This window comes from Phoxinus phoxinus (genome assembly GCF_949152265.1).
Source record: "Phoxinus phoxinus genome assembly, chromosome: 5".
NCBI lineage: Eukaryota > Metazoa > Chordata > Actinopteri > Cypriniformes > Leuciscidae > Phoxinus > Phoxinus phoxinus.
In genome coordinates, this window is record NC_136880.1 from 963,727 (window position 1) to 976,681 (window position 12,955).

Here is a 12,955-nt window from a genome sequence, read left to right on the forward strand (position 1 = left end):
CTCGTTCGCTGGTTACAATAAAAGCTGATTTTGGACTAACAAGGAAGTTTACCGTTCTGGAACTTTCAGGATATTTTTATAATATGATGACCTCTTATATGTCAAAACCTCAAGGAAAATTTTATTTCTCATTTCATGACCCCTTTAAAATAGTGCCATAGTACCAACTATTCTCTTGGATTCATTAAAAAAAAAAAAAAAAAAAATCACTACCAGTGGAGCAAATTATTATATATATTTGATGAGATAACTAAATATTCCAAGGCACTCACGTGGTTAAGCATAAAAGGCCTTTAATAAATTGGGCTTGTTTTACGCTTAACCAAAGTCCCTTTAAGACAAGTCATTTCACTCTGCGGCCATCTTTAAAATGCCTCTCTGCATGCAAGTGCAGCTCCTATCTCTTTGAATGGGGAAACATCAAATTCTCCAAAATTGTTCGCCAAGCTTACGATTAAATTTCCTATTTGAAATCACCAATGAAATCTAAAATGTAGTTTCTTCACGCTCTAATCATGACAGAAAACTATATTTTTCAGCTGGATCAGTGGAAACGCGCATCTGACTGTTTCTATAGGAACCGGAGATTCTAACAGCAACTGCAGTGATGCGATGACTTTACCAATCAGCGATTGGCTCTTATTTAGAAGGCGGAACTTATTCCGCCATATTGAGCGTTGCATTTTCCCCCATTCAAAACAATACGAGTGACTTGTCTTGTATTATTCTATAGACTTTGGAAGATTTTGTTGCTTCATCTGTTATTTACCTCACATATATCCAATAAGCACCAGTGGCACTGTACCTCTGTACAACACCCAAGTGTCTTGTTTTGGAAGATTATTATATACAGTCGTGGTCAGAATTAATAGCACCCCTGGTAAATATGATCAAAAATGACTATAAAAAAATAATCTGCATTGGTTATCCTTTTAATCTATCATTCAAAAAAATAGCAAAAATCTAACCTTTCATTGAAGTAAAATAATTGAAAGTGGGGGGAAATCACATTATGAAATAAATATTTTTCTCCAAAACACATTGGCCACAATTATTGGCACTCCTAGAACTTTTTATGAGTAAAGTATCTGAAGAATATTCCCATTAATATTTACCTTTTTTTAGGCCAAACATCATCCATCACAATGAGTAAAACCAAAGAATATAATTCTGATGTGCAGCAAAAGATTGTTGAGAATCACAGAATAAAAAGTGGCTGTAAGAGAATTGCTAAAGAATTGAAAATCCCCATTTTGACCATCAGGGCAATAATTAAGAAGTTCCAATCAACTAAAGATGTTACGAATCTGCCAGGAAGAGGACGCTTGTCTATATGGTCTTAATGCACGGATGGAGAATTGCAGAGATTAGTTGAGTCTTGAAATCAAAATCAAAATCAACACAAAATGATGTTTTATTAACAAGGTTCGGGAGGAACGCGTTCTAATGATCAAGCAATCAAGTCATTCCAACCAGCTGTCATCAATCAGTAATCAACAAGTCCACTCAATCAGCATGAGTAAAACCTATAAATATACGCAGTCGACTCACCCTTATTCCTCGACAGTTTTCAGCATCCCTCCACCACCCCATTGCCTCACACTTGCACGGTTATCTTCCTAACCAGAGATGGGGGGAATACTCTGGGTTCGGGCCCAATTTGCGAGCTCGGAGCCCTCCCCCCGGACAGCACTCCAAATACACATAACCGTTTACTCTCTGATCATTCGTAAGTGTGAACTCGTGAAAATGTGTTACGGAGCACAAAATGAAGATTCTGCCATGGCCGTCCCAGTTCCCTGACCTGATGAGTGGAGTGGAGTGAACTTAAGAGAAGAAGCACCAACATGGATTTGGGAATCTGAAGGATCTGGAGAGATTCTGTGTGGAGGAATGAAGGATCTGGAGAGATTCTGTGTGGAGGAATGAAGGATCTGGAGAGATTCTGTATGGATGAATGGAGGATCTGGAGAGATTCTGTATTGAGGAATGAAGGATCTGGAGAGATTCTGTGTGGAGGAATGAAGGATCTGGAGAGATTCTGTGTGGAGGAATGAAGGATCTGGAGAGATTCTGTGTGGAGGAATGAAGGATCTGGAGAGATTCTGTGTGGAGGAATGAAGGATCTGGAGAGATTCTGTGTGGAGGAATGAATGATCAGGAGAGATTCTGTGTGGAGGAATGAAGGATCTGGAGAGATTCTGTGTGGAGGAATGAAGGATCTGGAGAGATTCTGTATGGAGAAATGAAGGATCTGGAGAGATTCTGTGTGGAGGAATGAAGGATCTGGAGAAATTCTGTGTGGAGGAATGAATGATCAGGAGAGATTCTGTGTGGAGGAATGAAGGATCTGGAGAGATTCTGTGTGGAGGAATGAAGGATCTGGAGAGATTCTGTGTGGAGGAATGAAGGATCTGGAGAGATTCTGTGTGGAGGAATGAAGGATCTGGAGAGATTCTGTGTGGAGGAATGAAGGATCTGGAGAGATTCTGTGTAGAGGAGTGAAGGACCTGGAGAGATTCTGTGTGGAGGAATGAAGGATCTGGAGAGGTTCTGTGTGGAGGAATGAAGGATCTGGAGAGATTATGTGTGGAGGAATGAAGGATCTGGAGAGATTCTGTATGGAGAAATGAAGGATCTGGAGAGATTCTGTGTGGAGGAATGAATGATCAGGAGAGATTCTGTATGGAGGAATGAAGGATCTGGAGAGGTTATGTGTGGAGGAATGAAGGATCTGGAGAGATTCTGTATGGAGAAATGAAGGATCTGGAGAGATTCTGTGTGGAGGAATGAAGGATCTGGAGAGATTCTGTGTGGAGGAATGAAGGATCTGGAGAGATTCTGTGTGGAGGAATGAAGGATCTGGAGATATTCTGTATAGAGGAATGAAGGATATGGAGAGGTTCTGTGTGGTGGAATGAAGGATCTGGAGAGATTCTGTATGGAGAAATGAAGGATCTGGAGAGATTCTGTGTGGAGGAATGAAGGATCTGGAGAGATTCAGTGTGGAGAAATTAAGGATCTGGAGAGATTCTGTATGGAGAAATGAAGGATCTGGAGAGATTCTGTGTGGAGGAATGAAGGATCTGGAGAGATTCTGTGTGGAGGAATGAAGGATCTGGAGAGATTCTGTATGGAGAAATTAAGGATCTGGAGAGATTCTGTGTGGAGGAATGAAGGATCTGGAGAGATTCAGTGTGGAGGAATTAAGGATCTGGAGAGATTCTGTATGGAGAAATGAAGGATCTGGAGAGATTCTGTGTGGAGGAATGAAGGATCTGGAGAGATTCTGTGTGGAGGAATGAATGATCAGGAGAGATTCTGTGTGGAGGAATGAAGGATCTGGAGAGATTCTGTGTGGAGGAATGAAGGATCTGGAGAGATTCTGTATGGAGAAATGAAGGATCTGGAGAGATTCTGTGTGGAGGAATGAAGGATCTGGAGAAATTCTGTGTGGAGGAATGAAGGATCTGGAGAGATTCTGTGTGGAGGAATGAAGGATCTGGAGAGATTCTGTGTGGAGGAATGAAGGATCTGGAGAGATTCTGTGTGGAGAAATGAAGGATCTGGAGAGATTCTGTGTGGAGGAATGAAGGATCTGGAGAGATTCTGTGTGGAGGAATGAAGGATCTGGAGAGATTCTGTGTGGAGGAATGAAGGATCTGGAGAGATTCTGTGTGGAGGAATGAAGGATCTGGAGAGATTCTGTGTGGAGGAATGAAGGATCTGGAGAGATTCTGTATGGAGAAATGAAGGATCTGGAGAGATTCTGTGTGGAGGAATGAAGGATCTGGAGAGATTCTGTGTGGAGGAATGAAGGATCTGGAGAGATTCTGTGTAGAGGAGTGAAGGACCTGGAGAGATTCTGTGTGGAGGAATGAAGGATCTGGAGAGGTTCTGTGTGGAGGAATGAAGGATCTGGAGAGATTTTGTGTGGAGGAATGAAGGATCTGGAGAGATTCTTTGTGGAGGAATGAAGGATCTGGAGAGATTTTGTATGGAGGAATGAAGGATCTGGAGAGATTCTGTGTGGAGGAATGAATGATCAGAAGAGATTCTGTATGGAGGAATGAAGGATCTGGAGAGGTTGTGTGTGGAGGAATGAAGGATCTGGAGAGATTCTGTGTGGAGGAATGAAGGATCTGGAGAGGTTATGTGTGGAGGAATGAAGGATATGGAGAGGTTCTGTGTGGAGGAATGAAGGATCTGGAGAGGTTCTGTATGGAGGAATGAAGGATCTGGAGAGGTTCTGTATGGAGGAATTAAGGATCTGGAGAGATTCTGTATGGAGGAATGAAGGACCTGGAGAGATCTGTGTGGAGGAATGAAGGATCTGGAGAGATTCTGTATGGAGGAATGAAGGATCTGGAGAGATTCTGTGTGGAGGAATGAATGATCAGGAGAGATTCTGTGTGGAGGAATGAAGGATATGGAGAGGTTCTGTGTGGAGGAATGAAGGATCTGGAGAGGTTCTGTGTGGAGGAATGAAGGATCTGGAGAGATTCTGTGTGGAGGAATGAAGGATCTGGAGAGATTCTGTATGGAGGAATGAAGGATCTGGAGAGATTCTGTGTGGAGGAATGAAGGATCTGGAGAGATTCTGTATGGAGGAATGAAGGATCTGGAGAGATTCTGTATGGAGGAATGAAGGATCTGGAGAGATTCTGTGTGGAGGAATGAATGATCAGGAGAGATTCTGTGTGGAGGAATGAAGGATCTGGAGAGGTTCTGTGTGAAGGAATGAAGGATCTGGAGATATTCTGTATAGAGGAATGAAGGATATGGAGAGGTTCTGTGTGGAGGAATGAAGGATCTGGAGAGATTCTGTGTGGAGGAATGAAGGATCTGGAGAGATTCTGTATGGAGAAATGAAGGATCTGGAGAGATTCTGTGTGGAGGAATGAAGGATCTGGAGAGATTCTGTGTGGAGGAATGAATGATCAGGAGAGATTCTGTGTGGAGGAATGAAGGATCTGGAGAGATTCTGTGTGGAGGAATGAAGGATCTGGAGAGATTCTGTATGGAGAAATGAAGGATCTGGAGAGATTCTGTGTGGAGGAATGAAGGATCTGGAGAGATTCTGTGTGGAGGAATGAAGGATCTGGAGAGATTCTGTGTGGAGGAATGAAGGATCTGGAGAGATTCTGTGTGGAGAAATGAAGGATCTGGAGAGATTCTGTGTGGAGGAATGAAGGATCTGGAGAGATTCTGTGTGGAGGAATGAAGGATCTGGAGAGATTCTGTGTGTAGGAATGAAGGATCTGGAGAGATTCTGTGTGGAGAAATGAAGGATCTGGAGAGATTCTGTGTGGAGGAATGAAGGATCTGGAGAGATTCTGTGTGGAGGAATGAAGGATCTGGAGAGATTATGTATGGAGAAATGAAGGATCTGGAGAGATTCTGTGTGGAGGAATGAAAGATCTGGAGAGATTCTGTGTGGAGGAATGAAGGATCTGGAGAGATTCTGTGTAGAGGAGTGAAGGACCTGGAGAGATTCTGTGTGGAGTAATGAAGGATCTGGAGAGGTTCTGTGTGGAGGAATGAAGGATCTGGAGAGATTTTGTGTGGAGGAATGAAGGATCTGGAGAGATTCTTTGTGGAGGAATGAAGGATCTGGAGAGATTTTGTATGGAGGAATGAAGGATCTGGAGAGATTCTGTGTGGAGGAATGAATGATCAGGAGAGATTCTGTATGGAGGAATGAAGGATCTGGAGAGGTTATGTGTGGAGGAATGAAGGATCTGGAGAGATTCTGTGTGGAGGAATGAAGGATCTGGAGAGGTTATGTGTGGAGGAATGAAGGATATGGAGAGGTTCTGTGTGGAGGAATGAAGGATCTGGAGAGGTTCTGTATGGAGGAATGAAGGATCTGGAGAGATTCTGTATGGAGGAATGAAGGATCTGGAGAGATTCTGTGTGGAGGAATGAAGGGTCTGGAGAGATTCTGTGTGGAGGAATGAAGGATCTGGAGAGATTCTGTATGGAAAAATGAAGGATCTGGAGAGATTCTGTGTGGAGGAATGAAGGATCTGGAGAGATTCTGTGTGAAGGAATGAAGGATCTGGAGAGATTCTGTGTGGAGGAATGAAGGATCTGGAGAGATTCTGTGTGGAGGAATGAAGGATCTGGAGAGATTCTGTGTAGAGGAGTGAAGGACCTGGAGAGATTCTGTGTGGAGGAATGAAGGATCTGGAGAGATTCTGTGTGGAGGAATGAAGGATCTGGAGAGGTTCTGTGTGGAGGAATGAAGGATCTGGAGAGATTATGTGTGGAGGAATGAAGGATCTGGAGAGATTCTTTGTAGAGGAATGAAGGATCTGGAGAGATTCTTTGTGGAAGAATGAAGGATCTGGAGAGATTTTGTATGGAGGAATGAAGGATCTGGAGAGATTCTGTGTGGATGAATGAATGATCAGGAGAGATTCTGTGTGGAGGAATGAAGGATCTGGAGAGATTCTGTGTGGAGGAATGAAGGATCTGCAGAGTTTCTGTATGGGGGAATGAAGGATCTGGAGAGATTCTGTGTGGAGGAATGAAGGATCTGGAGAGATTCTGTGTGGAGGAATGAAGGATCTGGAGAGATTCTGTGTGGAGGAATGAAGGATATGCAGAGATTCTGTGTGGAGGAATGAATGATCAGGAGAGATTCTGTGTGGAGGAATGAAGGATCTGGAGAGGTTATGTGTTGAGGAATGAAGGATCTGGAGAGATTCTGTGTGGAGGAATGAAGGATCTGGAGAGATTCTGTGTGGAGGAATGAAGGATCTGGAGAGATCTGTGTGGAGGAATGAAGGATCTGGAGAGATTCTGTGTGGAGGAATGGAGGATCTTGAGAGATTCTGTATGGAGGAATGAAGGATCTGGAGAGATTCTGTATGGAGGAATGAAGGATCTGGAGAGATTCTGTGTGGAGGAATGAAGGATCTGGAGAGATTCTGTGTGGAGGAATGAAGGATCTGGAGAGATTCTGTGTGGAGGAATGAAGGATCTGGAGAGATTCTGTGTGGAGGAATGAAGGATCTGGAGAGATTCTGTATGGAGGAATGGAGGATCTTGAGAGATTCTGTATGGAGGAATGAAGGATCTGGAGAGATTCTGTATGGAGGAATGAAGGATCTGGAGAGATTCTGTATGGAGACATGGTCTCTGATCTCTTGTCAGTTGTTCTCCAAACTCATCAGGCATTATAGGAGAAGACTCAGAGAGCAGTTATCTTGGCGAAAGGAGATTGCAAAAAGTAATTAATAAAAGGGTGCCAACGTGTTTTGGAGAAAAGCATTTATTTCATAATGTGATTTACCCCCCACTTTCAATTCTTTACTTCAATAAAAGGTTCGATTCTTGCAAATGTTTTGAATGAAAGATCAAAAGGATAAACAATACAGATTCATTTTTTACAGCCAGTTTTTATCATATTTACCAGGGGTGCCATTAATTCTGACCACAACTATATAAAACCATGTTTTTGAGAGCTCAGTGCCCTGTATCAGCCGTCTCTCACCCTGAAGAGTGTCTCAGTCCACTGAGCTCCAGAACGGTGATGTACAGCACCACCAGCAGCAGTAACAGGATCATTTTGGGCAGCCAGGACACTCGCAGGAACAGCGCCATGGTCAGCGTGCCCACTATGCAGGATAGGAAGGCGTACTGGGCGCCTTCACATGGCAGCTCGGCCATGGTGCGGTTCAGCCCTCCGGCCGGGTCAATGATCGCGATGGAGCGCGTGGAGTTAGCGGACCAAAGCCATGGCAAACAACCCACCTGAGAGAGAGAGAGAGAGAGATATGATGGCTTCTAAACAGTATTGAAATAGTGGGACTATTGGTCAGATGCTCAGAATGATTGTAAGATGGTTTACCACACAGGCCTGAGCCACAGCGTATATTAAGAGCACTATGAACACACACAGAACGGTCCGGATCTGTATGGTGAGGCACCCTGGAAAACACTGGGACAGACAGACAGAGATTAGAGAAGACTTGCATGGTGGAAGATAATTTTACAAAATATGAACAAGTAAATCTACTTATTTCCATGTAAGGGTTAATGCCCTTCGAGGTGTCCATTGTCAGGTATTAATGGACGACGGCGAGGCGTGAACCGTCCGACACGCAGCGGAGGTCCGCCGAAGTCCATTACTGTAATACCTGACAATGGACACCTCGAAGGGCATCAACCCGCTTATACCATGTTCACTTGCCAAATAACACATTTTTAAAACATTAGTTTATATTTTAATTCGTTTTACAATCGAAATCTAACGGTTTTAGAACTCCTTTACTAGGTGTCCTACATCACTTTTTAATGGACACCCTGCAGCCAATCAGAATCGAGTATTCACCCAGACCATGGTATAAGGTCAAATATCTTCATCTGTGTTCTGAAGATGAACAGAAGAGTATGGGTTTATAAGTAAATGATGACAGAATTTAGTTTTTGGGTGAACTAACTAACCCTTTAATGCACACCTGTCCCTAACCTTACCCGTATCACATCTCAATAGCAGCAAAAGTGTTTTACAATAAAACATGAACACAATAAGTACATTGTACTTATTTTTCGATGTAAGTACATAGTACTTAAAGCCACTTAATATAAAGTGGGACCCAATTTTATATAGCAACCTTTAAAAAAATGTTACTGCAATGTTGCTAAGAAAATCTTAATATTTACACATATTGACACACACACACACACACACACACATATATATATGTATATATATATATATATATATATATTTGAAAAGCTTTCGACTGTCTTGACCCTGAACATGAAACTAGTGTGATATAGCTGGCCCGGGTGAGTGAGTTTCTTACCTGAACTCTGGTGATGTGCAGGTACATGATACACACGACTAGAAAACAGATGCAGAAGACCAGCAGCACCAGCACAACTGTCCCCCTGAGAGCCACAGACACAACAAAACATGAAAAATAATCATACTAGTCAATGCACAGAACAACTTTATATCAAGATACTTCTTCTAATGACACCCACCTCAGTTTACGATCATTAGTTAAGTATTGTGAAACAGAGAACTATGGTATTGTGATATTCCGACGCATATATCGTGACTTAAAGGGGAGCGTGCAAACCCTGATCACTTTATGTCATTATAGAGATGCAAGAATACAATACAAACAACAGATCTCATTAAAGTGCAGCTTAAAAAATATATATACGTTTTACGACTACTTTAAGATGCAATCATCAATAATTAGGCTAGGTCAAAGTTTAGTTGCTTGAATAAAGCGATAGCCTATTTCCAGCCCATACAGGAGTGTTCATAGAGAACAGCTTTGATCACCGTAAACGAGTGATATCCGCTGTGTTTGAGGGGAATGATTGGATAGCGCTACACTGTAGACACAAATGGGTGGTAAGATGATATAATGCAGAAATTAAATCTAAATTATTCTAAATAAACAGTTTTAAATATTGACGTTTATTGTTAAGGTCAACTAAATAAGTGTAATTGTCTTCTTAAACCTGGTCCATTGACAGTAATGCAGGCAGAAAGTGTTAGGCTGCTAATCGGACCTATAGTCAGAACATCATTACTCATCACGTCTGCAAAATGTAGTAACTCATTCATGCTTCAAAACCCAGTTACGGGAAGGGTCAACAGTGTCATTTATGATTTAATTACAGCTGTAATTACATGCAGGTATTTTTTTTTAAATATAAGTACAATTTAAAAACATGTATGTACACAATAAGTACATTTTATCAAATTATTAATTTAAATGTCTGTACATATTGGTTAAAAACACTTAATATAAAGTGGGACCGAAATTTTTTATTTATAAAGTACATTTATTTTTGTAGAAATGTGTTACAGTTGCTTGTTCATTTTTACACACGTAGTTTTTTCAAACGTATAATTCCAGATTGTCACTGTATGTGTTAAGATATAATACCAATCCTGTCAGTCCTCATACTATTGACCACGGAGAGCATTTCTCTGTCCCAACAATAACTGGTGTGTCAGTGAAACCCCGCGGTACGTACTGTGGTATGATGAGAAGGTAGAGGACGCCGAACAGAGCAGCGAGGACGAGAGACAGAACGACCGCGCCGGTGAAGTACTCGTCGTTCAGCTGATGATACTAAACACACACAACACACGGTCACAGAGCACGTGCTTCAACATGGTCAAACACAGAAGAGAAATGCTGAGCTGTCACGCTTTGGGTTTCTTGTACTTTGTCATTGTCATGTTTCTGTGTCTTGTCATGTGATTCCCTGTTTGTCATGTGATCCTGACGTGTGTCTTGTCATTGGTTAATCGTCTGATCATTGTTCACAGATGTCCCTTGTCTTGTAATTACTCGGTGTATTTAAGCCTTCATGTTTGCCATGTGTCTTTGTCTAGTATTGAATGTTTCTTGGTGATGTTCTTGTTTCCATTTTCTTTGTTTTATGTTTGATCATGTTTTGTTAATTAAAGTTGCATTTGGGTTCACTTCTACTTGCCTCCAGGATTAAATCGTTACCTGAGCAGTTACAGCAGCTCAAATTCTTTCATGTTCATGACTGAGTTTACACCATAACCAGACACAACACTGCGACGTGATAAAAGGCTTCTTTTTGGAAGGGCAGTTTTTGTCTGAAGCAGCCACAACAGTGACGTGACGATTCTGTTTGAGAAATGGTTGCGGTTACACTTTAGATTACAGCTCGGAAAGTACTGCGTAATTAAGACCAATTTACAGCGTAATTTTCGGTAATTATAGTGTAGCTACCTATGAAGTACTTGAGTGTAAGTATAAGGAAACAATATGTACAGTTTGGGAAATAAAGGGGTAACAACCAGGATAATTAAAAAAAATATATTTATACTGTAAGTATTATAGACCTAAGGGCTACATACACTGTGTACCTTTTTGTAATAATGGTGTACTAATACATACTGTATATGCTTTTCCTAAAAAGTACAGGGTACATCTATGCATATACAGATGTTTAAGTTTGGGCTTAACAAGTAAAGCTAAAACTATTGCAATTTTTTTAAATACTGTGAAATATACTCTTGTTCCATGTAGTTACAGGGTAAGAGTGACATTGCAGACCGTAAATTAAAGTGGTGCTTGTTACCCTCTTGTTCTATGTAGGTAAGAACAATAAAAATACATACACAATCTAATATCACTGACTCGGAAACATTTATTTGAAAAACACCTTATTACAGTTGGTCTGAAACGATAGTCTAGACTAGAGTTTAAAAAGTTTCAGTAAGGAATAATTGACTCCAGGCTGTTGAATTATTAGAAAAATAAAGCACTCCCGAGGTGGTAATGCAGTCACGACGCGAAGCGGAGTTATTTTTCTAATAATTCAACGGCCTGGAGTCAATTATTCCGCTTATACTACAGTTACCACACCTCGAAATATTGTTCAGATGATGTATTTCAAGACGTTTGTAAAGTTTTTGTCATTAAAATGCTCTTGTATGTAGGACTAGTTCCTTGCGCATCTAAACCCATGCTCCGCTGCTAATTCCAGAACGTCATTGTAGAGTTAGCGGAGGTTTGAGCCGCTGATAGCAGAGTAATGCTGGACACACTTAACCACTGACACATCCTCTGACTGTGAATGCAGCAGATTTTAAACACCGCTGTGAACACACACTGAACGCGCTGAACACGCGTGCATGATCAGTCAGACAGTAAGTGTGTCCCCGGCTTTATGCAGTTATTAATGCAGTTATGAGAGAGAGAGAAGCATGTGCGTCAATATTATTATTTATTTATTCATTCAATTCGTTTTAATTAATTCGTTCATTCTTTTTTTATTTTTCTATTGATTATATATAGGACTATACTTTATTTATTAAAATTAAACTGCATGTTTCCATTGATTGTGAAGTTAGACATTGAGAATTGCAGATCAAGCGCATGGGGCTGCATGTTTTTTCTTGTTATGATCTGTTTCCTATTTTCCGTTATTACAGTGAACTACGCGAAGTGATATGGAACTGTAATGCGGTCAAGACCTGCCGGAACTACTTTAGCCGTGCAGTTCCCTGAAAATAATGCACACCGTAGAACGTTCGTCAACCAATCAGATTCAAGCATTCAATGGGCCTCTAGTATAACATATTGTAATTTTTCTTACAAACACCAATCGTTTCACTTCAGAAGACATTAATCCATCCATTGGGGTCGAATGGATTACTACAGTTATTGCAGTGTTTGATGCTCCAACTTTTAGGAACACATGAGCTTGCATTTTATGTATTCCCAGAGATGTATTTTTTATTTTTCTAAAAACCTTCATTTGTGTTAATCTGAAGAAGAAAAGTTGTATTCATCTTGGATGGCATGAGGATAAAAGATGAGTAAATGGTGAGGCTTATTTCTGGGTGTACTGCATTTTCTTTTAATATATAATAGCAAGAGACATGATTTCTTCTTCAGATTCATCATTGGAAAGAAAAGAAAAGAAAAGAAAAGAAAAGAAAAGAAAAGAAAAGAAAAGAAAAGAAAAGAAAAGAAAAGAAAAAGAAAAAGAAAAAGAAGAAGGAAGAAGGAAAACATTGTTGATTAAAAAAGCAGTTTTAAACTAAAAAGAAGTGTTGTAAATCTGTTTTGAGTTATTTTAAGTTATTTTTCAAATAAAGGTTTCCGAGTCAGTGATATTAAATTGTGTCTATGTATTTTTTGTGTACTTACCCTGTAACTACATAGAGGGTACAAGCACCACTACATGAAACAAGAGTATCTTTACCCAATATTTAAGCAAAAGTTTAAGCACTTTTGTTAAGATTACTGTATAAATGCATAGATATGTACCCTGTAATTTTAAATTTTACATTTTTTAAAATGTTCTTACTAAATTGCTCCCAAATGTAAGATTGTTGTATCATAATATTATAATAAGTACCCCTTATTTCTATAATACTTACAGTATAAATGTTTTTTTAATTTATTCCCCAAATTGTACATACGTA

General features: G+C 40.4%; 1 protein-coding gene across 2 annotated transcripts in view; it reads right to left on the reverse strand.

Annotated features, from left to right (window-relative positions):
* Positions 1-12,955, reverse strand: part of adcy1b (adenylate cyclase 1b) — a 71,110-nt gene that overhangs the window by 12,753 nt on the left and 45,402 nt on the right. For both annotated transcript variants that reach the window (XM_079613574.1, XM_079613573.1), the window contains exons 10-13: positions 10,015-10,112; positions 8,820-8,904; positions 7,859-7,948; positions 7,502-7,761 (exon numbers count right to left, since the gene is read on the reverse strand). In XM_079613574.1, coding sequence (XP_079469700.1) covers positions 7,502-7,761; positions 7,859-7,948; positions 8,820-8,904; positions 10,015-10,112 — 533 coding nt within the window. The remainder of the gene's footprint in view (positions 1-7,501; positions 7,762-7,858; positions 7,949-8,819; positions 8,905-10,014; positions 10,113-12,955) is intronic.